Source organism: Lonchura striata, chromosome 12 (assembly GCF_050655825.1).
Source record: "Lonchura striata isolate lonStrDom1 chromosome 12, ASM5065582v1, whole genome shotgun sequence".
In the NCBI taxonomy this organism is placed as follows: Eukaryota; Metazoa; Chordata; class Aves; order Passeriformes; family Estrildidae; genus Lonchura; species Lonchura striata.
The window spans coordinates 3195418-3220563 of NC_140714.1; the positions used below are offsets into that span (position 1 = coordinate 3195418).

At 45.0% G+C, this 25146-nt stretch overlaps 1 protein-coding gene and 1 long non-coding RNA gene across 8 annotated transcripts in view; one reads left to right on the forward strand and one right to left on the reverse strand.

The window, feature by feature from the left end:
• The window catches only part of LOC110475079 (contactin-3), a 103688-nt gene extending 101391 nt beyond the window's left edge, over positions 1 to 2297 (forward strand). For all 5 annotated transcript variants that reach the window (XM_077786187.2, XM_021538960.4, XM_085590292.1 and 2 more), the window contains one exon: positions 413 to 2297. In XM_077786187.2, the coding sequence (XP_077642313.2) occupies positions 413 to 516 (104 nt within the window). In that variant the 3' untranslated portion in view covers positions 517 to 2297. The remainder of the gene's footprint in view (positions 1 to 412) is intronic.
• The window catches only part of LOC146766221 (uncharacterized), an 87833-nt gene continuing 63220 nt past the window's right edge, over positions 534 to 25146 (reverse strand). The window contains exons 1-6 of one of the 3 annotated variants that reach the window (XR_014958098.1): positions 15702 to 16122; positions 13915 to 14005; positions 13442 to 13533; positions 7107 to 7202; positions 2719 to 5995; positions 534 to 2470 (exon numbers count right to left, since the gene is read on the reverse strand). This is a non-coding gene — a long non-coding RNA (uncharacterized LOC146766221). Of the gene's footprint in view, positions 5996 to 7106; positions 7203 to 13441; positions 13534 to 13914; positions 14006 to 15701; positions 16123 to 25146 lie in introns of those variants that run through there. The other 2 variants (XR_014958097.1, XR_014958099.1) reach the window with 2 other exon arrangements.

Consider the following 25146-nt stretch of genomic DNA (forward strand, 5'->3'; position numbering starts at 1 on the left):
AAGCATTTAAAGTCTTCCTGCCCTTATGCATGGCAAACTCCATTCTGCTGAACTGGTAAATTGCCATGGAGATTGGTATTAAAAATGTTACTTTTTTTACTCTTTATCCTTTTTTTAAACAAATTAAAAACAATTACCTTGAAAGTGGATGCACAGAATCATTAAGGTTGGAAAAGACCTCCAAGATCATCGAGTCCAACATTTGACCAAACACCACCAGAGAACTAAAACCATTCATGATCACAGCATCTCTGAATTTTTTAAATATTTACTCTTATTTTTATACATCTCTACTACTTCTAAGAAAAAATTTACAGTAATTTTTGCTTAGCATCTAGGAAGAGTAATAATGTGGCACAGCACGTACTTATGCTTTCATTTAATCCTGAATTCATTTTTTCCTTTGTCACAGGTATGGATGCAAGAGGTTCTGGCCCATCTGTCTTGAGTATCTTCAGTGTCTCCAGCTTCTTAGCAACAATATTTTCCTTGACCCTTAATTCTGTGTTGTGCTGATATATTTGCATTTGCTGGGAAAAAAAAAAAAATTGGTTACTAAAGTGCATTTTTTTAAAAACACTGCAGTGGTTAATGCATGTTTTTTTCTTCTATCCTGGCGTGTTTTTAAATTCTTTATATTTCACTGTAAGTTGAAGTAAAAATACCATGTAAAGTTTAGCAAATCCTTTAGAAAGGAATCTAAAATGCCTTAATACTTGAACCAAAGGAGTTTACATGTTACATACTTCAGATACAGTCTGAGATAGACGGGGAGGGATGGCACTGTGAGGTCAGGGCTGTGAGGGAGAGTGAGAAACCCCATTTTTGCAGCAGCCCTGAATTGTTCTGGGTCTGTCCTGCATTGCTAAAATAGCATTTGACGTGGAAGGGGTGAAATCAGAGCTGTGGCTGTTACCAGCTGGAGGGTAACACGAGCACCCCGTGGCTGCTCCCAAGGCAGTGCCATCACCCAGCAGTTCGGATCATTTTCCTGCTGCCCTTTGTGGGAGTTGCTCTAAATGGAAAAAAAAATCCCAAGAGAAATCTCCAAAGAAATCCCATCTGGAGCAGGGCAAAGGCAGGGCCTCCACTGCTGCTCCTGAGGAATTATCTCCCAGCTGTGATTGAGGATGTTCTTGTGCACCTCTCAAATACCCAGCAAATTCTGAAATCCATGTGCTCATCCCACCTCACCTTTCCCTAACCAGGTGCTTCCTTCAAAACCAGATTCTCCCACCTGGAGGGTGATTTCTTGTCCTCCTGCCCAGCTGGCAGCCCTGGTGAGCTGCAGGGGCACCACGGCCTTAGGAAGAGGGACAGCCACCCCCTCCCTCCCTCCCTCCCTCCCAGAGCTGCATCCCCAAATCCTCCTGCTCCTCTCCCTGCCCCCTGCACTGCAAACACCCTGAATTCAGACCTGCAGGCAGACCTCTCCCTCCTGCTGCCCTGGAGCCAGTTCTGCTCTGTCCCACCTGCTGTCACATCAGTCTGGGAAGTTCATAGGATATTAAAAAAAATGGTACAACAACACTTCAGGCTTGCTGTTGAAGAGAAATCTGTGCTTTCTTTCATGGCAGTAAATTAAAGATAAATTAATCCTGCTCCATTTGACTTTTAAGAGTTGTGGCTTCAGTCACATCAGCCTTTTAGACACCTTTTAGAGAGGTCACAGCATCCCTGTTCAGCACATGTTCACATGACATAAAGCATCTCCTCTCAAAGACTGGGGTTTTTTTTTCATTTCACAATACTATTACAATACACACAGCTACAAAGGGAGAACCAGGATCCATAAAATTATGGTAGCACAGTAGAAAAAAATACCTTGATATGCATTCAGCTGGCAGATGAGACAAAGTGCTGCTGAGGAAAGCAGGAGCTGTATATACTGTACATAGAGAGCATAAAAGAGTTAAAAATTAGTTGCTTTTCCATGTGGCTGACCAGTGTTGTTTTCAGACACTTGCAAACAGGGGGGTGGGTGGGACATGGAAATCCAGGTGTTCCTAGTGAGTAAATAGTTATATTTCATGCAACAAAGGGTGACTCTTGCTCTTGTTTCACAAAATTCTAGTCCGGGTTCCTGTACTGCCCATTTTTCATGCGCTTACATTGTATTATTACTTGATTTCTAGTTCTATATCTCCATGAGATATGTACCCAGTACCTTGTTTCATATTGAAAAGGTTGAAATTTATCCTTGAACTTCCAGTTGTGTGTGTATCCTATGGTTATCTGTATGCATTCTTTTCTATTGCTGTAATAAAATATTTATTACATTGAGGGATAATAGAAAATCTCAAAGTGTTATTGCTTGTTTCTATTACATGTTTGCACACGTTGGGGGTTTAATACATCTAAAAATGGTTGTGCTCAAGCTTCTGAGTGCCTCCTCTGCCTGGGTTTGCATCAGGATGGGCAAAAATCCACCTCCATTTCCCATCTATCCAATGAGACTGTTTCCTCTTCCCTAAAGTGGAAAAAAAAAAAAAAAAACACAACCACTGTAATTATACTGAGGAAGAGTTCATTTTTTATAATAATTTATTCAGTGTATCACTATTTAGCATTAAATTGCAGGCCCTGTTTGCTGCTGCAGTTGCCTGTTCCTTACACCCTGCAGCTTCCCATAAAACCTGAGATTTTCCAGCACTAAAACCAATTTTTTTGGGGAACACAGGCACAGCACAACTATTTATTTTAAGTTTTGGATCCTACCTGCATAATAGGGAGCTGATCCAGGCACTGCAATAAGGGTTAATAATGATCCCAACAAATCTCAAGTGTGTGCTTACACACAAAGAGTGGAGTAATTTTTCTTGAGTAAATCAGATTTTTCCTGTCAGGTGGTTGTAGGTGGGCACTCCTGCCTTGCTCTGCCTCCTCCAGTGTCCAGATTACTCTTCCTTTAAACTGAGCTCTCTTTCTTCCTCCTGTCATGTTAATGCAGCTCAGGGTTATTTGCATTAATAGAATTGTCTTGTTTCTCCAGTGAGTTGATAAAAAACAAGCTGGCATTGGGAAAGTGCAGGAGGAAAAGCTGGAGAGGCAGCAAGGGATAATCCTGCATCTTGCAGGCATTTCCAGAGCAGCTCCTGTGACTATCCCAAATTAGAAACTCAGTCCTAGGGTGAAAAAAAAAAAAAAAAAGGGAAGAAAAAAATAATAATGAAAAATGTGACTAGAATTACTTATACAACAAGTATAAGTAATTACTTATACAACTTATACAATTACTTAACAACTACAGGTGGTGGGGAAGGTGGTTCTGCCATTCCATTGGGCTTAGGCTTCCCCAGAATAACCATCACTTTGTCACATCTAATATTTGAAATCTCATAAGGAAGAATGGTAGGCTTCAGTCATAGTTTTAAAAATTGCATTATTTTCAATTCCTCATCCAACATCAGAGCTGCATTCTAAAGCCTGAATTTCTCAGAGGTACTTGGAGTAAGAATTTTTTAAAACCCAACTTTTCCTTTGAACAGTTCACTGCGGGATATGTTACAAACATGCAGGATTCTCTATGAATACAAAATGAGTTAAAAACTAATATCACTTCAGGCCAAGGAAATATTGGAGATCTCTTATTTTCTACTTAATTTGCCTTTCAGTGGTGGCAGGCAGATGTGGGCAGTGCCTGTCAGGTTATATCTGTTATGTCTTAATAACAGGCAATAAAGCAAGCTGTCCAGCATGAGGGAGTGCATTCATCTGGCAGCTCTGTCTGAAATAAATAACAGAGGAATATTGTGAAAATAAAATGAGTTTGTAAACAAGCCCTGGCTCTCTTAGGGGAAACAGCCGCCTCGATTGTTTTATGCTAATGCTGTGAACTCCTGCAAATCAATAAAAAGGGATGTGTTTAGCAGAGACAGACCTGAGTGCACCTTCTGCTGCTTTGTCAGGGCTGATGGATGGAGAGAGGCCCTGGGAGCCTGGAGCTGCCAGGGCTGGGGGATGTGGAGCACCTTCAGCAGCTCTGGGGAGCAGCCGTGTCCCTGGGAAAAGGGATTTCCTGGCAATCCCACAGAGCCTGGGGCTCTGAGGAGGAGGGAGCAGCCCAGGAGGGAGAATTGCTCATTTTCCAGGCTGAACTCACAGAATCACTGGGTTGGAAAAGACCTTCAAGAACATCGAGTCCAACCCAGTCCCAACACCTCAACTCAACCCTGGCAGCCAGAGCCACATCCAGGCTTTGTTAAACACACCCAGGGATGGGGACTCCACCACCTCCCCAGGCAGCCATTCCAGAAACTTTATCACCCCTTCTGTAAAAAACATTTTCCTAATATCCAACCTAAATTTCCCTTGGTGCAGCTCGAGGCTGTGTGCTCTGGTGCTGTCAGTTCCTGGAGAAAGAGCCCAGCCCCAGCTGAGCACAGCCACCTTTCAGCTGAGGTGTTGGGGCTGGGTTGGGCTGGATGATGTTGAAGATCTCATTCTGTGAATCCTGTGAACTCAGCAGCCTCAGCAAGCTCTGTTGCACAGCTTTCAGAGTCTTACCTTTGGCTCGGAAGTATTTCCCAAGGTGGCTGAGGGTGGAACACCCCACTGTCACCCCTGGGACATCCCCTCCAGGACAGTCCTGTGCCAGCTCTGCCACTTCCTCCTGCTGGCAGGTGGTGCCAGAGCAAGGGACTGTCCCTAGGAGATGCCCTCAGAAGGCACCAGTGTGTTTGTGCACGAGTATTTGCGACAAATACAGCCCACTGTCACTCTCAAATAACCCTGGCACCCATTTGGGATCCATTTCCCTGTTTTCCTCTTGTGCCAGTGGCTGTCCTCTGTCCTGCCTCTCAGAGCTGCCCCCAGAATTTGGTGTTTCAATAAAGAGACTCTCACCTTTCCTTTGGTGTGGGAATCCAGAGCTTCCCTCTGGCTGCCCTGGCAGGTCTGGGACCCTGGCAGGGGTCAGGAACCCCCCTGGACAGAGCCCCAGAGACACTGGCTGTGATCTCTGCCCATGGAAAAGAGTTTTCAATCTTACAGGATCAATTACAAGCTCTGAGTGTTTGATATCAGTAATAATTAAGTGTGGCACGGGTGCAAAAGTAAAATTTTAGGATTCTAGATGAGGGGTCCAAATGGGGACAAGATGGAGGAAATTGGGTGTGCCTTGTCCTTTTTCTCCTTCTTCATGCCCTCCATGTCTCACTGTGGTGTTGGCATTTTTCTGTTGGTTCAGGCTGGGGACACACTGTCCAACGTAGGTGACAGATATTGGCACGTTCTTGTAAATCCAGCCCAGGGAGTTTCTGGTATTTAATGTTTGTCACATCCCACTGAGGGCAGAGCCCCACACGCTGCCCTGCAGGACAGAGCTGGGCAGGGCAGCAGAACATGTGAGAGATCAACAGAATAAACAACCTGGAAACCAGCACAGACCAATTATGGCTTCTGCTTTGGCAGGGGGCTGACAGACAGAGACTTTTACAATCTCAGAATCATCTCAATAGCACAGATTCCAACACTTTGGTTGCTCCTGCAGAGCCTGAGCTGCCAGGCTGCAGTGTCTGCAGTGCCCTCGTTGGAATTCATCCCCTGCTCTTCGCTTGCTGTGGGTTTGAACTCTGTTTTCAGACTTCGCAGTTTGTGCATGAGAGTTTTTTGATATTAGAATTTCACAGGACCTTCATGTGCATCCTTCCTTTGCTTTTTCCATCCTTAAGGGTCAAGAAAACATGATAAACTCAACTTGGAATTAAATTTCTTTTTTTGAACTGCTCACTGATCTTTTTGAGGTCAAAAAGTGTCTTTGAAACCCTTTTTATTTTTTTTTTTCAAATGCCCAAATATAGGAGACATGCCTGTAACCCCGTGCACCATTACTGAGATGCTTTCTTCCCAATGTACCCGAGATTATTTTCTCACCCTTTAAGAGCATAATTAGTCCTGTGAGGTCTGGACCATGCCTGCTCTTTGTGCTGTGCTCTCCATTCCTTCCCAGACATTAATTCCCTTGGTGGGGAGAACATCAAGGCACTGGCAGAGGCTGAAAAAAGAAGAATCAACAGCATCCCGTTAGGAGCCTGTGAAAGGATGCAACTTCAGGATGTTCATTCATCCAGCCCGTGACAATTTAAACTCAACCCAGCTCCTAGGACAGTGGGACAGCCAAAATTGTCCATCAGGAAGGAGAAACTTCTGGGGGAGCCCAGCTCCTTGCTGCTTGCTCAGCCCTGACCCTCCCAAATCCTGCACTCCTCGAGATGCAGAACTGCAGAGCAGGGACAGGGATTTGCTCCATCAGGAGCCAAGGCTGCAGGACTGGAGTGTCCCAGGACACAGGGAGGGTTTGCATCCCCTTGGGAAAAGGTGGGACCTAAGCCCAGCTGCCAAAGCACGTGGCCATGGATGAAAATACACATTTAATGTGATTCCTTTGCACAGAAGCCATGGGCAGCTCCAGAGGGGCTCCCTGCTTCCAGAGCATCCTCCTGCTCAGGAGTCTTGGAGCCTCCTGATCCTGCAAAGTGAGGCAGGGACAGCCAGGAACACCAACCCTGAGGCAGCCCTGACCCTGCAGCCCCAGAGAGAACTGCAGGTTTTTTGGTTTTTTGTTTTGTTTTTTTTTGCTGTGACTTCCCCTGAGATTAGAGCACCCAAAGGCTTCCCCTGAGCCAGTTCCTTCCCAGGATGGGCAGGAGAGGGATTGCTGTCCCTGGGGAAAATCTCTCTGTCGTGCTGGAACACAAGCAATGATCTCTCACATCAGGGAAAAGCACAAAAAAGGAGTCAGGGAAAACAGGGGAAAGCCCTGTTGATACAAAGAATAAATCATTCTCCCAGCACCTGTAAAGGAGTCTGAACAGGACAAGTGTTTAACAAGAATTTCCCTCATTAACAATCCAAGGAGGGCCATGCTTAAGGCAGACAAATAATTTAATTTTTGTCACACTTCCTAACATTGCCAGCAAACTGAGGCATTTACAGTCACCCTTGTCACAACACTAATTATCTATTTGAATAGCAGAGCACTCTGCTGCTGATTGAATGAGTTCTGTGGTGAGAGCAGATCATTTCAGCAGCAGCATCTGATCATCATTGCTTTTTGGATATAGGATGTAAATAGACTATAATGACAAAAAATATGGCTTTGGTACCTTTTCAGCAGCTTCAGACGAGATGGGACAGCTTCTGCAGCAGCCAAAAGCATCAGTTCATGGTCTGGAAAACAATGTCTTGGGGGTTTGTGTTGCCTGGGAAACGTGAAAAAATAAAGCACCATTAATTACCTATTTTCAAGCAAGCAGAGTATCCAGTGCTGAGGGCCTGATCCCAGGCTAATGAATCCCTCACCCCAATTTCTGCAGCCTTGGGCTGATCAATCAGCCCTGCTGAAGCAGGGCAGGGCTGAGGCACAGCAAAGCTCTGCCAAGTTTTCCTGCTGGCTGCAATTCCAGAGTGTCACCAGGAGGCTCCAGGCAGAGCCTCCCAGGGCAGGGCTTCCTCCTGCCTTCACATCCATGACCTCAGTAACATCTTCAGCTGGTTGGTTTTTACAATAAAGGCACTTTTTCCTCAAGGAGGTACCAGCAGCAGACCTGGGAAGCATCCAGGAAAACACATATGTAAGCCCTATATAAATTCCATATATAAAATTTTATATACATATATATATATATTTATTTATATTTATATATATATATTTATATATTTCTGTTTATAATTTATATATCTACATATATATGTATCTTTATATATTTTAATGTATTTCTAGATATACAATTTCTTTATTAAATATAATAACATATATAATATATAGTATAGAAAATATTAATTTTAGGTACTTATATATATAATGTATATATATTGTTATATTTATTTATTTGTATGTATTTTTGCCAGATAAAAACCATTCTGGTAGCCCTGACCACTGGAACAAAACCATGAGTTTGGCCAGACCTTCTGCTGTCATTCTACCCAAAATGCTGCCAAAATATTTACTGTTACATCTTCTGTATAATAACAAATTTAAGTGGAATTAAACATTTTTATCTACAGACTGCATGCGCTCTTTTTCTTCCCTCTAGTACTGGTGCTTTGGTGCTAGTTTTAGAATTAGGAAATGTAACTCTATATGGTGACACTGTGAAATAACTCTAATAAAAATTAATGCTGTGAAATCAGTAAAACTGAAATCAGCCTCTTCTTGTAGAAGTTTGAAGTTTCTTTTGGGAATGCTACACCTGCCCTGCCATCACAGCCCAAAGCAATCAGTGAAAAATTTAGGCACAAAAAGTGCAGAGGGGTAAAAATAACTCCAGCAATTCTGAGATTTGCCCACAGCACAAGTCTGGGGCACAGCCACCTCCCTGGAAAAGCACCACTTTCATCTTATATCACACTGAGCAAATGCTATTTTTATATTGGTCCCAGCTATTTTAAGCAAAAATTTGCTTTAAAAAGGACACTGAAAGACGACTTTTTCCTTTGGTGAGCATCCATTCTAAACAAGCTGCTTTCAGCAGTAATTTGGAGTTTTCTTTTCTCTCTCCAGTTTTCCTCAGGACTAATGCCGGGGACAATCTCTGTGAATGTTCTGACTCTTTCTGGAGGTTAAACTGGCTACAAGAAAGCCAGATCAAAAGGAAAGAAAAACTTTGTTTGGGAAGCACAAAAATATATTTACATAACAGAAGATAAGCCAGAACTCCTCATTTGTACCATGCAGACACGCTTGGAAAAAGCAGGTTAAAAATTGGCCACTTTAGTTCAGCTAAAGGGGAGGAGAGAAGGGATTTTATTGCTCATGTAAGAGAAGAGAGATGAGGCTGGGAATCAGTTTGTGAAAAGATTGAAAAGATCCAGAGTTTCCAGGGATTCCTGCCTGGAGGAGAATCTCCTCTTGGAGACATTTTGATGCACAAGAGGAAAAGGGAATAAAGTTTCCCACCACAGACAACTGACTGGGAGATGGCAGCCAGAAACAACTGGATTGGGGCAGGCAGAGCTTGGAAAGCAAGAGAAGAGCTTGGTTTCAACCTCCTCTGAGCTCCTCAGCTGCAACCACCAATTTTGGCAGCAGGCTATTAATAGAACTCACGAGAGATAACACAGATTGAACTGGGTTTGGCCACTGCAGTAAAAAAATTAGACACATTTTCTTCCACAAGGTATTTCTCAAGAATTCACCTCTTTCTGGCCAGCTCTGGTAAACTCAGACAAAATGGAGAGTTCAAAACATCTATTGATATTTATTCTACTGAGTTCATCATCTCTCCTCTCTGATGTGCTGGAACCAAACCAAACCATAAATGTTTTGATATCAAACACCCACTTGTGTCTGCCCTGGGAGGAGCAGAGCTGTCCCTTCTGCACTTAATTAGCTGTCCTCTGGGAAGAAATGAGAAAGGCCATGCTTTAAATGAGACCCATCTGGGGAAGGCTTTCTTCAGAAGATGAGAGTTCTGTGATGTTTTGGAGCTGTCAGAGGCAGAGCCCATCTGTCCTGGGTGAGTGCTGCCAGAATTCAGGAGTGGTCCATGATAGTTCAGAGGGAAAAGGTGCCTGAGGGGTCAGAGTGATGCCATGTGAGCATGAACACCGTGGTGGAGCCTGAGAAAAGCCCAGCTGAGAGCCAGGCACTGCTCCCAGCACCTCCTTTTCCTATGAGCAACTCATTCCTGCTCTTGGAGCTCAAGAGAAGAGATTCTGCTGCGTGGGGCCACTTCCCTGCTTCATTGGAGTTTGTGTGGGACAGGGTCAGGCCCCTCCTCAGGGCTTTTAACCAAATATCTCTTGATTTTCTTGATGCCTCGTGGATCAGAATTCTCCCTGACACCCGGGCAGCATGGACACCCAGCTGCATATTGGGATGAAAGCCCAGATTTTAGAGACCATGCTTTGATTTCTTGGCCTGGATCATCTGCTAACGGGCTCCCTTACATATAGCCACAACTTCAGGACTGAATTGCTGAAAATCAGTTTTAAATCTCATTTTTTACCCCATTTCTATGGAGTTTGAATTAACTTCCAATATTCCATGTGCTCTTTTCTCCAGTCCCAGCCCAGCTGAGGTGCAGCCACATGAGTCCTGCCATTCCCAAAGCAGCTCCTGACCCACTGCTCCTGCTGGGGCCACACATGGCTGGGACCAGCTCCCAAGGAGAGCAATTGTTGATGGAATTCATGATGTCTCCTGCGGCCAAAACAACCAGACAAGCTTATAAATTTAAGCAGACACTATGAGGGACAATATGCTTTAAATGTTGGATAATATGGCAGTGGCGTAGAATGGGAAAATTGAAATTAGAAGAGAATAAAAAGAGAATTAGAGAAACATAGAACATTTTGTCTATTTCACCTGTCAATAATGCCTCATGTGTTGCTTTAAGGATCCAAGAAAGGTTCAAGGAAGATATTTAAAGTGCCAAGAAAATATTATTTGTTGATGAGTCCCACCTGCCCAGCAGCTGATGTACATGGGCTTGAAGAGCATTTTTCAGTGGTGATAAGAAAAAAGGCATTTGAACAGAGAACCACAGAATCATTTAGGATAGAAAAGACTTTTAAGATCATCAAGTCCAACCATTAACCCAGCACTGCCAAGGTCACCACTAAACCACATCCCCAGACACCACATCCACAGCTCTGTTAAATCCCTCCAGGGTGGTGACCCCACTGCTGCCCTGGGCAACCTTTTCCAGGGCTTAACAACCCTTTCAGGGAAGAAATTCTTTGTAATATCCAATCTAAACCTCCCCTGGCACAACTTGAGGCCATTTTCCCTCTCTTATGGCTCGTTACCTGGGACAAGAGATATCTATTTCCTTCTCTGTGTAGAACACTGAATTTTGTGAGCAAGGGAACTCAGACACAGAGATGCTCAGATGATCAAAGGGCACTAGAGCATCGCTGCTCCAGAGGGAAAACCTTCCCTTGCACACCTATGGCAGGACAGGACTCCTGGCTCACAAATTCAGGACTTCTTCACTTAAACATGAGGACAAATATATAAAACACACAGCCAGAAACCTGAGGGAGTGAGGGGCTGGTTTCTCCACACGCCAGCAGCACAGATGCTGCTGATTGCCAGGTTGCAGATGGACACTGCATTTAGAAATTAAATTGTAAGTCACTGGTTGTTGGGCTTTTTTACAGCATCAGTTGGGTTTTGTGTCTGTGGGAAACTTTTCCTCAGAGAGGCTCTTTTCACAGACACAGCAGGGATGGAGGTAACAGCATGAAATGAGAGAGCTTGAAAAGCAGTGGCGTGCTGCAGGAAGCCACAGCATTTGCATGTTAAGCTACATCTATTCCCTGAACACTCAGGCACATGAAAGCAAGCCTGGATTTTTGGTTAGCAGCAGATCTGTTCACTGCAGCCTGAATTTAAAGGTCAGGGATGTTTAGAGCTGGGGTTTTTTTTGCACTTAGCTGGGGCAGAGTTCCACGGCTCTCCTCGGGAGGAGACACCGCGCCAGGACAGCAGGGCACGGTCCTGCTGCAGCACAGTGCCTTGACATCAGCCCCTGTCTCCCAGTGCCAGTGGCCCTGACTCGCTGGGATGTTGTAGGAGAGACATTTCTCTGATACCAGTGACCTTAACAAGAGCTTTTCAGTGCTTGTCAGGCTCTGACAGCTGAATCCTTTTAGGCACGTAAATGCCGCGTAAGTGGAAAGTAGCCGAACAAAACCTTCTTCCCAAAAACACAGCCCTGAGGGGAGAAGCATGAAACATTCAAACTCAATTCAAACCTGCCTCATCTTCAGAAAATAAGCTGATTTTTGACCAGGCTGAAGCTTTCCTACCTGACATGGCAATTCTGCCCTTTGGCTTCTCCCCACGTGGCTGGAGGGGCTGACAGGGCTGGCAGCGAGGCTGCGGGCACCGATGCTCAGCTCTGCCTCCCGCTGCTCCTCATCCTCCTGTGACACCCTGATGAACAGCCAGGCATGGAAAGGTTGTCATCCACACCCTCGAGCTCCCCAGGATGCTGTTTCCTGCCTTGCTTTGGCTTCCAAGAGCGAGAGATAAAGAATAAAATGATGACCCTTGTCATCGCCTTCCGAACGAGCAGCTCTGATGTGGCTGTGTGTTTGAGCAGTCAGGGCAGGGGCAGACACATACTGGATTTACTGAAATAAATGTTAGTCTCAGATGATGAATTCCTGGTGCTGATGAAGGCTGCAGAAAAATTGTGTGTATGCAGAATGGATAAAAATGAGGGCTTGGTGTTGCCTGCCAATAGATAAAGGACTTGAGTGACTGCTGCTTTGTTTGGGTTTGTGATTAGATGTGGCTCATGTCTTAGAATGCTGCTGATACAGGTGAGCAATTAAACAGCAACACAAGCCAAGATCCTTGGATTCACCTGAAATGCACTGGGGAGCTGGCAGGGCAGAGCCCCTGGAGGGACTGATCTGACCCCAGAAAGCAGTGCACACCCTCCAGAGGGTTTTTATTCCAGCTCTTCTGCACTGGCCATTTATCTCATGCTGGTGAGGCGGCACATGGTTCCATCTCCTCCGGAGAGGGGACACAACTTCTGAAGCCACAAGTGAGGGAGAGGAGGGCACAGACTTGTCTCACATACACCAGGCAGTGACACCCCAGCACTGAGAGCGGCAACAAAACCCCCTCGGATTTCCCAGCCCAGCTGCACACAGCGGAATTTAAAAGGCCAATTTCTAATTTCCTCCCTTGAACAGCAGCAGTGGGCTGATTTCCCACTGAACTGAAGGGAAGCACCAGCCCAGCAGCATCATGAAAGATGAGTTTGGGTTTCTCAGGAGCCCTCGAGGTCCCTGCTCAGCGCATCACTGATGGGCGAGCGTGGCTCTGACAGCCGCGGCTCCCGGTGCCAGCCGTGCCACACGGGGCACTGGGGACAAGCAGCTGCTGTCACCAAGCCACCAGCAAGGCTCAGCAAGGCACAGCAGCCACCTGGGGCTCTGCCAGACTCAGCTCTGGCCTCCCAGGCCCCTTGCATGAGTGCGTTTGTTCTTTGCTCTGCTGCCTCCACCAGCACTGCTGGTGCTGAGAGCATCGTTTATCCCAGTGAGGAACATGACAAAAATTGCTGGGGCTTTGTTCTGGGATTTTTAGTTGCTTGCTGAATCCAAATAAGTCCCTTGTCTTATTTTTGGAGTCAGTTTTTTGTTACTTGCTGCCTCCCATCCAAGGGCAGCACCTTTCACTACTTCAGTCCCTGGTATATCCCTTCAGGTCAACCAATATTGTGAAATCTCAGGGATTTTCTCTGCCACCAGCCCCAAAACACTTTGAGGAATTCCATGTGTCTGCCTCCCAGAGTGCCACTGCAGCAGGTATAAATGTGTACATTTATACACATTATAAATGAACATATATATAAATGTGTACATCTACCACAGAGCCTGGACAGAGGGAGGAAGAGGAAAGGAGATTGTCCTTTTCTCTCCCTGCCTTCACACCTTCCCATGGCATATGATGCTACTTGGATTCACCACTTACCTGGTCCTTTTATCTTTCCTCTTCTGGGATTCTAATCCTCCTAAGGACAGCTGAACTCCCCAGAACTCTTCTCCTCCTCAGCTCTGTCCTGTCTGTGGGGGTTGCATTAAGTTACCCAAATTTTACTGCTGCCTTCAGGTTTCAGAGCAGAAGTTACATAAAGCAACAGCAGCTCTGCAAGGAAGAACTGATCCCTCGGAGGGGATGAGACCAGTTGTAGCTCCCAATTGCCACCTGAAACTGGGTTTTATGAAATTGCAGGTAGTTACCAAAAATTTCAAAATACAGAAAATAAGTCTGACATATCTATGAGCAAAAATATTGCTGTTTACATTTAAATGCATTACCCCATGAAAAAATGTGGTCATACTCCATTTAAACATGTCACTGTCTCAGGATTTAGTGCATCCATTGCAAATTTTCATTGCAAAGATTAAAAAAACAAATAAAGGCTTTGAATGAGAGTTGCTTACCTGTAGCACCCTCATTTGGGCTGTGCTCAGATCTCAGGCCCCAACAGCTTCACATCCTCCAACACCTGAACGTGAAGTCAGGGAAGGTTTCCTTTGGGAAGAATTGAGAGAAACAAGCTGGATCACAGGTAGGGTTGAGTTAGGAACTCTAATGTCTGCTTGATTTGGGGCACATTTGTAATTCATGTTTAGAATTAAATTATTTACATAATTAACAGAAATGTGAAAGCAAATGAGACGACAGAATGAAAATATTTGTTGTTTCTTATGGTAGTAAAAGACAACTTCAAAGCAGCTTTACAAATGGAGGCCAGCATTATTTCCAGATTTAGAGCTTTTTATGGTCTCCAAAACACACACTCACACTAAATCAATAAGTGAATGTTGGAGGCACAATACAGAACATTCTGGTCTAAGACAAGCAGGACCAGAGTCTGAACTGGGAATTCTTGTCCTGAATGTGGTGACATTGCCTTTGGGTGGTCACAAGGGAGTCAGAAAATGTATCTGACTCCTTTCCCAACATCTGCCACGGGCAACAGAGATCCCAGCCCACACAAAGAGCCCTTCAAGGACCATCCACAGGATCCTTTTCTTACAGACACATGGAGCAGGGCAAACAAGAGACACACCTGGAGGCTGATGTGTGCTCTGTTTCATGATTCAGTGTTACCTCAGTCCTCCCACCACTCCTGCTCTGGTGAATGGAGGAGCACGTGGGGTTTAAAATTACCAAGCAGGTGTTTAAAAGATATCTGTAAGCAGTTCTGCTATAGTCTAATTAGAGCTCTAATACAGATTACAGTGCACAGTCATCATTATTTCCTCTTCATTAGCTGCTGAAATATAACGCATCTTAAAAAAAACCCAAACCCATTTTCCTTTTTTTTTTAATTAAAAAAACCCCAAGAGCCTGTTTCTGCCATTACCATAACAAAGGCAATAGGAATATGATTAATGCATCCATCCAAGCTATATGCACTGTACATTAAAGGAACCATCTCAGCCTAACGTGGGCTCCCACACTCCAAGACACACTTGGTAACATTCACACTTTCACCAAAGGAAATGTTTGGAAAGGAAACAACAGAAGAATGAGTATCTTCTCCTGAGAATGCAGAATCTTACTCTTTGCAAAGAAGGAGGCAACAAGCCCAGCAGAATGCACCCGAATTATTCAAGGCATGGTGTGAGAGGGACAGGAGATCTCTGTCCTGTGGTCACTCCGTGAGGGCAATCAGGGCCAGCTCTGCACAGTTTGGGATATTTTGGTGGTGATGGCTCTCTCAGGCAGCTGCAGGGTGCAGAAATTGCTGAAATGTGGCCACTGCTGCCATCTCCTCAGAGGAACTCTGCAAGAGCTGCAGGATCCAGGCCAGTCCCACACATCCCAACCCCAGCCCTGGAACACAGACACAGCTCAGGAGCTGCTCTGCCCAAAACCTTCAGGGACACCTCCTGCCTTTGGACATTCCTCATACAGAGCCCCACTGGGATCACCTGTGCCAAGGAAAAGGTCTTCTCCAAGCCTGTGGGCCAGGATTTCTTTGGTAGTGCAGCAGATTTGGTTGTTCCTGTCAGGCAGCTGGGGTACAGCACACTCCCTGCAGAGCCTTTGGGATAATTTGGGGGATTGGGTGGTAGACCAGGGACCCCACTCCTTTCCTCCATTCCTGTGCACACTGGACACCCTCACGAGTCACCACAGTGTCCCTGAGACAAGACATCCCCTTTTCCTTCTCCAAATTTAATTCTCCATCAAAGGTTGGAAGTCAGGAAGAACTCACCAGAGGGCACAGCAGCTGAGGAAGGAACATTTTTTCTGCCTGCTTGGCCTCTGAGAGCAGCCCTTTAATTACAGCAAGTTTTCAGCAAGTCCCTGATCATGCCCAATTCCCCAAACTCAACTTGAAGCTTCTCTGCAGCTCCACTCTTCACCTTCTGTGACAGAGCAATGACAGATGTTCCCAAACTGATCCCTTCTGAAACATAACACCATGCCTATAATGAGGCTTTACTGCAGCAACAGATTTTACTCTTCCTCTAGAGATCTACAGAAATATGGCCAATTTTTAGATTAATTCAAGCTCTAGGGAGCAAGGAAACCCCAAAGTCAATGCTGATGGTGGAGCTGGTGAAGCAGCAGAGACCTCAGTGCTATGGGCAGTGCCCTCTGAGCTGCTCTGCTCCCAGCAGCCAGGCGGGTGGGATTTACACCTGAATTCACACCTAAAAGGAGTGAATTCACACCCAGCTGAGGCTCAGCGATGTCTCACCTGTGCCTTGGCACTGAGGTGCCACAGAGCCTCAACACCATCAATCAGCTGGAGTAACCCCAGGATTTTCTAGGGATGTTTCTGGCCCTGGGCTTCCAAAAGCCCCCAAAACAAAAACCAACACTCCCCCTGACAGATGCCAGGGCAGGGAAGGTTTCTGTGCCTTCACTTTAAAGACAGGGGAGCAGCACAAATAGGTTAAACAATTTAGCCCAGGTTGTTCAATAAATGCTTTGCAGAGCCTGGGTTGGATCTGGAGATCTTGTCTCCTGTTATCGACTTGATTTAACATTGCTGCAAACAATTACCTTAATTATTTTGTTTTGTTGTTCCAAAGAGCTGAGCATAGGAAATAGTCTAAAGTCCTGTGCAATGCTGAAAAGAAAGCTTGATGAGATTTTGTTCTTTTTGCTGAGAATACAAAGAGCAAAAGGTTGAAAGCAGATGGGCCACTGAGTTGCCCTGGTTTGCTTTTACAGGTTGTTTTCCTTCTTTTCATTATTAATCAAAACCACTCTGAAGTTTCCTAAGGAAAAGGGTAATGGTGTCAAGAAAATTTAACATGTGCTCGAGATGAATTCAATGCAGCTCTGTTACCTGTAGGTCAGCTTATTTTTTCTTTTAGAGACAAGTTTACAGCTCAGCTTAGGGAAACTATTGAACCAGGCACAACAGGAGCTCCGTGCTGCTCCCGGAGCCCCGTTAAGGAGCTGAGGAGCACAGGAGTTTGATAATGTTTTAATGCAGCACAGACATAGCATTTGATTTATATATTGATCACTCTGTACACAATTAGTAGAGTAAGTGCAAGTTTACAGCTGATGCAGCTCCTTCTTCTTGTTTTTGGAGTGAATAAAACTGACTGAAGTGAAGTCAGGGGAAGCAATCATGTTCCCTGACCTCAGCAGTGACATCCAGCAGCAGTCATGAAGCACAAAGGCTTTTTAAAACCATGCAGCTGTTGGAGTTATGCTGACTGCTTTCTCACTTGTGATTTAAAATTATTTTAAATAGATGCTTAAAAAACTATGATTTTAAAATATATATTTTTTTTTAATTGAGGTTAACCTCCAGCTTTAATAAGCCAGAGGAAGAGGACTACTTGCTGAATTACAGTTCCAGGCACTTTTATATTTGACAGGGAAAAAATTGCAAAAAATATTTCATGCATTTAAAGGCTTTTCTTCCTCTTGTTCAGATATTCATATTGTATTCTAATTGCTGATTACTCAATAGAGAGAGGTAAATGTCTTTCACCCCTGAGACTTTTGAAGATGTTATTTTGACACGTCCACACAGACCAACACCCACTCAGCACATCAGGATATAACTGCAAAATCAATTAATTCAACAGCTATTTCTGCAGCCTGAAGTGTAATTACCCATGAAATGTTGATGGGTTTCAGGATAGCAGAAATTCATCATTTATGCTTAACCTGGCTTGTTTTCCCCTCCCTCCATCCCAGAAGGAGTGCTTGGATGCTCAGGGACAAGCGATGGATGCAGCTGAGTTGAGTCTCACCCACTCTGGACCAATTCAAACCATTTTACCCCTGAGCAAGGTGAGGTGGAACAGGGGCAGCTCTTCCAAACCCCAACTGAACCAACCCCCAGCTCCCTCCCAGTCAAACACCTTGGCAAAGCCTTCTCCTTCCCCCTCTCACACCTTTCCTCTGCTTCTCTGTCAGAACCTAAAATGTCCCTCAGACATTTTTGGAGGTTCCGGGCCCAGGTCAGAAGCATTTGAGACCCTGGCAGACAGCTGGACACAGCTGTGATTTTGGGTTTGAGCCATGGAACGATTTACCAACCTTGCAGGGAGAACAAGAAGTCACAAAAGTTTAGATATTAGAGTAGAAGTAGTCACAAAGTAAAGGGAAGGATTTCTGAGTGCTGTACAGGGGGTTCTGGTTTTGTACATGGGGGTCAGAGGTTTGAAGATGGATTTGGGATTTGGGCCTGCCCTGTCCTCCCTCTTTCTCCTTCCTTACCTCCATGTTCTTGGTGATGTTGGCACACACAGATTGGTTTAGAGTAGAAAAGCACCATTTAATATAGGTAATAGGCATTGGGAAAAACTGTAACCATGTAACACGTAATGTACCATATAAAAGATAGAAAAGCACCATTTAATATAGGTAATAGGCATTGGGATAAACTGTAACCATGTCACACGTAATGTACCATATAAAAGACAGCAGCAGCCCTGGGTGGGAGAGAAGAAGCAGTCGGGGTCAGAGAGGATGTCAGGGTGTGTGTGTGCCTCTGCCTGAGCTCTGAGCAAACCACAGCAGCCCCAGGAGAAAATCTTTTAGATAACTTGCAATAAACTGCCTTGAGACCAACACCAGAGACTGCTGAGCCTTTCCTTGGAAGCTCGGGTTGGAGGAGAGACTTTTCCAGCACACGGATCCACCCTGACCCAGGGTGAGCTCTGGCACTTCTCCTCCCACTGCTGGAGCTGCTGCTGTGGGTGAGGATTTTCCTGACTGCCCTGCAGGGCTGCAGGAGCCCTTCCTGCCTCGATGAACACAAGCTCGCCCAGCAGCAGCTCCACCGCAGCCACTTCCCACCTGCAGCACTTCAAGGGCACGCCCTGGGATGAGGCTTTCAAAAATCCTCCCCACCCCCTGCACGGAGCTGCAGCAAGGAGTTGGCTCCAGTTATGGATGCTGGATATTAACAACAACTCTAAACACAATAATTAATTCATTTATCTCCAACTTACAGTAGCCTTTGTATAGAAAAGTGTTTTACGGCTGAATAATTTTAATTTTTTTAGCTCTATGTAAAACAGGCATCATCAGTATAATCCTTAGAATCTAATAATGATTCCATCAGTGTAAAATCATTATCCTTAGGCAAGAAGGAAACCAATTCAATTATGATGTTGGTTGAAAAATCGAGGGTGAAAAGTTGTAGTACATATTAAACTTGAGGCTGGAAAAGTTGTAGTACATATTAAAATGGTTACTACAAAATTTGTGCATCCAGGCTAACAAATGCTAATATGTTCTTTTGTTACCTTCTAATTTATATGATTCATGTAAGCCCGCAGCAAGAGAAACTTGTTTTAAAATTCATCTACATTAAAAAATAGCAATGCAATGAATTGTAAAGTTATTAGCATTCATGTCTAGTTGTGTTATTAAGCTGTACACATCAAATCGGGTACTACAAGTACAGAAGTGTCATAATGAAGTAGAACAGCATTTAATCAGAAGAATTTCTAAAGGTCATCAGAGCATCATATAAATTCATCCATGCATGACAGCACTATGAAATAAATAACTGCAAGAATACTGTAAGAATAAACTTCATTCTGGGAGCTTTGTTTCCAATAGGAGAAGAATTAGCAAAATTTCATGCTGATAGAACAGTTAACAAAAAAAATACTCTATTCTGGAGCTTTAATTAATGAAAGACTAATAAGAGGCAGATAAGGAGTTTTCCACAAGGGAGCTAACGAGGTGTGCTCCCTGATAGTTTCCTACCACAGCTGATCTCAGACGTCTCCTTGCAACTCAGAGCAAGGGCTCAGCTCCGTTTTTCTTTCCTCATTAGCCTAAATGAGTCCCTTTAAATAACCAACGATTTGTTAATATTTTTGCACTCATAACAACACTTTAAGTGCTTTAGGATGTGTATCACAGGCCTGACAGCTGGCAGCTCCAAGCACAGGAGATGCTTCATGGCAATGCAGTGACCGGGATGCTCCAGCGTGGTCAGAGCAGATGCTGTGGTAGCCCAGGGCCAGGCTCAGGTACCTGAAATCATGTTGATCTGCACAAAACCTATTTGATTTCACTGGGAACCTTCCCAGAGCAAAGCTCATCTCTCAGGGATGAAAGCATGGGGCTCTGGCTGGCATTCCCACAGCCCGGGAGGGGGTTCTGTGCCAGGGCACACACGTGTGATGAGCCAGGCTGAATCACTAATTCATCAAAGGCTTCATCTCACCTCATCAGGTGGCCTGGCAGAAAAAGGAGCTCTGTGTTTCCAGCTGCCCCCAGTCCCAGAGGGATGCTGGGGATGAGGAACTTCCCTTCTTGGAGTGGCCACTGCTGGGCAGGACCTGCACAGGGAACCCCATCCTTTATTCTGTTTGAACAGGATCCCTGGTACGTTTTAAAGATGAAGACTGGGGGTTTTGTAATTTGAGTTCTGTGTTAGGATTCAAGCAAACCCTCTTGCTCCTGCTGCAGTATCAGTGCTGCCAGGAGAGAAAGGAGATAAAACACTTTTCTACCTCCATGGATTTCAGCTGGACAAAGCCCCAAGCACTGAGCAGCCCTTAAAATGGATGTCTCAGCTTTCTCAGCCTAATTGCAAGTGGAATTTCTCACAAAGCAGCCACTCCTCTCCTGCTGGTCTTCCTGTGTGTGCCTGAATATGTGTTGGTCCTTCCCCTCTGAAAGGAGCACCACAGCCACGGAGGACTCCTGGAATTTGGCATTGGAGCAGAGAGAAAAAAAAAAAAAATACAGTTACTATATATTTGTACAGTGACAAACCAGCTGGATTATCTGTGTGATTTTGTGCAGCACCAAGAGGAAAAAAGAACATGCTTTTGTACGTGTCAGACTAATTTGGAGAATCTGCCACTGTCCCTGCAGAGAAATGCTTGTTTGTTCCTCAAATCACACGGAATGAGCTTGTTCAGCACTCCCTCCTCCCCTCTCCTCCCTCCTCCCCAGTGCCTGTGCTGGTGTCCTCAGCACAGGGCAGTGGTGACTGAACCTAAAGCCTCAGACTTGAATTTTCTTCACCAGAGCAGCTCCTCCTCTGGGGACCAATAGCAAAATCTCAGACACTGGGTCATAACCTGCCCTGTCAGGGCATGCCTCCCTGACACACACACAGTGTGTCTCTCACATTACCACTTTCCATCTCCTTATTTCATATGCCCCATCAAGAGAAAAATTTCTCTTTTATTTATTTATTTTTTAATTCTAGCACATTACTGCAAAAAACAACAGACAACTCCTCAGGCTGAACACAGGCTCATGCATTATTTTCATATCTTTTTTTAATTAATTAATGTCTGCACTGAATGAAAGAATTTATAACCACACTCAGGTTTCCCAAGAAATCATCCTAGCAGCATGTTTACTGAATCAGCAGGAAAAACAAATAAACAAAATGAAATCAGAAAAGAAAAGCAGTATCTAAATGAAAGCCAGAGGAACTAAAAAGAACCATGAGATTATAATCTTAAATTAAAACCACAGTGAGGGCAATATAAAAGATATTCTAATCACTACATCCAATTAAGTGAAGTAAATCACTAAAGCATGTTAAGTGCCTTAACTATTATAATAATTAAGAATCAAACAGAAATCAAGCATCTCTGAAAGACTGATGATGCACATTAGTGCACAGGGAACGCTGGTTCCCATTTGAATGCAGGGGAAGAGCAGAAAACATTTCCTGGTGCCTCAGGCCAGTGAGGGTGAGAGGGTGGGGATCCAGTGTGGAAACTCCCCGTGGGAGAAGGGGTGTCCCAGAGTGTCCCTGAGGTGAACAGCATCCTGCACAGGAGCAGGATCCAGCCCTCCTCCCTCAGGAGACAAGCCAACCAGAATCTGATGACAACTTCCACAAAAACCATTATTCTGAAGCTCCAGGCCGTGGGCAAGCAGAGCTTTGTAGGTTTTGGTGTCTCCCTGTTGGCAGCTCCAAAGCATGAGCCAGAACCAGAGAATCTTAGAATGGTTTGGGTTGGGAAGGAACTTTAATGGCCATTGAGTCCAACACCCACACCATGGGCAGGGACAGCTTCAGCCAGATCAGGTTTGGTGTCCAGCTTCATCTTCCAGCGATGGGGCATCCACCACCATTCTGGGAAACTGCCTCACAACCCTCATTGTAAAACAATTTCTCTGGGTCTGTGTGCTGGAATGACCCCAAGGATGTAAAAGTCTTTTCTCCCAGCCCTGCAGCCAGAGGAGCAGTCTGAGTGTGCAGGATCAGCTTCTCAAGCTGTTTATTTTCCCTTCTCCAGAACATTCTCTCTCTGCCCTGCTGAGCTCTGGCCAGCAGCTCGGCCATGGCATTCTGTCTGCCCTCAGGGGGTGTTTGCATTTTATACCAAAAACTGCCTGTGCCATGTTTGCAATAACGTGCCAATATCTGCCATTTCTGTTGGGCAGTGTGTCTGTGCCTTAAACCAACAGAAAATGTCACCAGCACAGCAAGGCATGGAGGGCATGAAGAAGGAGAAGAAAGTCAGAACATGCCCAAACCCCTCCATCTTGTCCCCTTGAACCTCATTCTAAAAACCCCAAAATTTTACTTTTCCACCCCGTTTTAATTGAACTACCACACCACTCAAACCCTTGTGGCTTGTAATTCCTCACACAGAGTTGGCAGCTTTTTCCACGGGCTAAAATCAAAGCCACAGGTGTTTTTGAGTTCGTGCCAAGGTCTCTGAGCCCCTGCCAGGGTCTGGAGCCAGCCAGAGCAGCCAGAGGGATGTTCTAGACTCCAACAACAATTCTTCCTTAAACCCAGTTTAAATCTACCCTGTTTTAATTTAAAACCATTAACCTTGCCCTGTTGTCAGTGGTCCCTGCAATGTAGAACACCAACCTGTGGCTCAGGGATGGCACCACTAAACCCTTCCAAGAAAATGTGGATTATTGTCCAAATCCACCCAGCACACGTTCCACATCCTCAGCACAGGGATAAAATCCAGCACAGAACCTGAGGATCATGTACAGCTCCTCATTAAATTACAGACAGTGATGCTCCTATCTTAAATCCGTCTGAGGCCGTGCATGGGTGATAGATATTTTAATTAGCAAAATTAGCAACCAAGAAGTACAATTTAGGCACAAGATTTATCTGCAAGTGGTAATTCCCCAACTTTTCTGCAGTAGCTTGTGCTAAGCCTTATGAATACAAAATGGAAACATTGAACACACACACAGACCTCATTGACTACTTCCCTACTTCCAGGGAAAATTTATATTTTTTTTTTTTCTATTCAGAACATTCCTGCTTAAACAAGAGCCATTTTAACTGAATCACACACAGCTGGGATTTCCCAGACTTCAGGAAGACATGCTTAATATGGCAGGATAGCTGAAATCAGGTGAACTCTAAAATTAGAGTCAAAAGTGAGCTGTCTAGACAAAATGCCCTCATATTTGGGGAGAATAGTTAAAGGCAGAATCCGGGGGGGAAACTGGTCCTGCTGGAGTTCTCTGCTGCACAGAGAGGCCCTGAAGGGCAGCAGGAGGTGTTCAGGAGATGCAGTGAGCACACCCAGGAGGGATCATTTGCACTGTGTTTTATCATTTTGTCCTAATAATCTGGAGAGTTAATTCAGCCCCTTTGCCCTGCACTTCAGGGAGGAGGAATAGTATTTGAGGGATCAAGACATGCTGTGTTTTATAAGTAGGTTTTTTAAAGAGTTCTCCCTCTACTTTCACTTTGCACACCCCTTTTGCTTGACAAAAGCTGGTAGATGAAAACCTCACTAAGAAAATACAAAACTGAACAACAGAAACATTGATTTTTTTTTTTCACATTCTTCTTCGTATTTGTTTTCTTTGTAAGAAAAACACATTGAAGAGCTCAGTGTGGGATTTCATGTCTATGTCAGGGAAGCAATCCCTCCCACACACCCTGTATGGGAGGGAAGAGAACCCAGCAGCAGTGGAGGCTTGCTCATTCCAATGTATTGCTGGCAAGGAAATAACAACTGCACATTGAGCACAACAATCCATGCTAAAACTATAAAATAGCTGCAGTATATCTTGGTCTGTTTGACAAAGAAAAGGGAAACCTGATGGGGAAGGTTCCAGGCTGTTCTGGCAGGAGGGAAGGGTTTCGAGAGAGACTTGAGCAACCTGCATCCTGCAAGGACCAGGGCACCACTTAGCCAGGACCAGAAGTTCTTTAGGTTCTTTTCCTTTAATCAACAAGGACCAAAAGTTTAATTAATAAGGACCAAAAGTTTAATCAACAAGGTGTAACACTCCCGACTCTGCAATTCCACTTGCAATATCACTTTCAAAAAGCTCGTTTTCCCCACGTCCAGCTCATAATCACTTTTGTATCTTCAACCATAGAACTATTAAATGCCACAGTGCTGGACCAAGTGCAGGTAATTTCTTTGGCAAAACTGATTCTTGAATCCTTCCTGTGCTGCACTCCCAAAGCATAACCTGCTCCAGTGCTGGTGCTGAGGCATCCTGGCAGCCTTCAGCTCTCTCAGAAACCAGAGGATTCCCCCCAAACTGCTGGCACTGTCCCTCACCACCCCCAAGGTGCCATCCCCACAAAAGCCATCGCTCCCAGCCCTGTCCCACCACCAGATTCTTGCTCCCTGCACAAATAGCAGGTGGAAAATGTTCCAGAGCACAGCCCAGGTGAGCACTGAAGCCCCCAGAAGGCAGGAGCATCCCGCCCTGGGCTGCCTCTCAGGTGTGTGGTGGGAAGGGGTTTAAAACCAGGGAGCAGCAGGCTCCTTTCCCAGGGCAGATGGAATATTGACACCTTAGCAAACGTGTTCTGAGCTGGAACTTCCAGACCAGCCCAGAGCCCCACGGAGAGGATTTACAGGATGATGCTGCATGAAAAAAAACCCTGCAAGTTAAAGACAAAAAGCAACAACAAAAAAGTGCCAACATTAATCCAAAATGGCTCAGGAGAGGAATCCCTTCAGAAGAGATACCCAAAATCCAATTCAGACTCGCTCAGTTTTAACACAAAAAAATTGCAAACTACAATGGAGAAGGAAATCCCAGAGCCCTGGAGGGAGCCTTGGCCTCCAGTGCTTGTGCCACAGCAGGAGCAAGGCTCACTCCTTGGGTTTTAGGGTTATTATTCTGTAACTGGGTGCTCTCCCCAGTTACCTGCTGCTCCCCAGCTGGCCAGAGCGATGCTCCAGTCCCTGCTGTGCTGCCAGACCCCCTGGCCTCTGTGAGCTCAGCCTCCTCCCAACCCG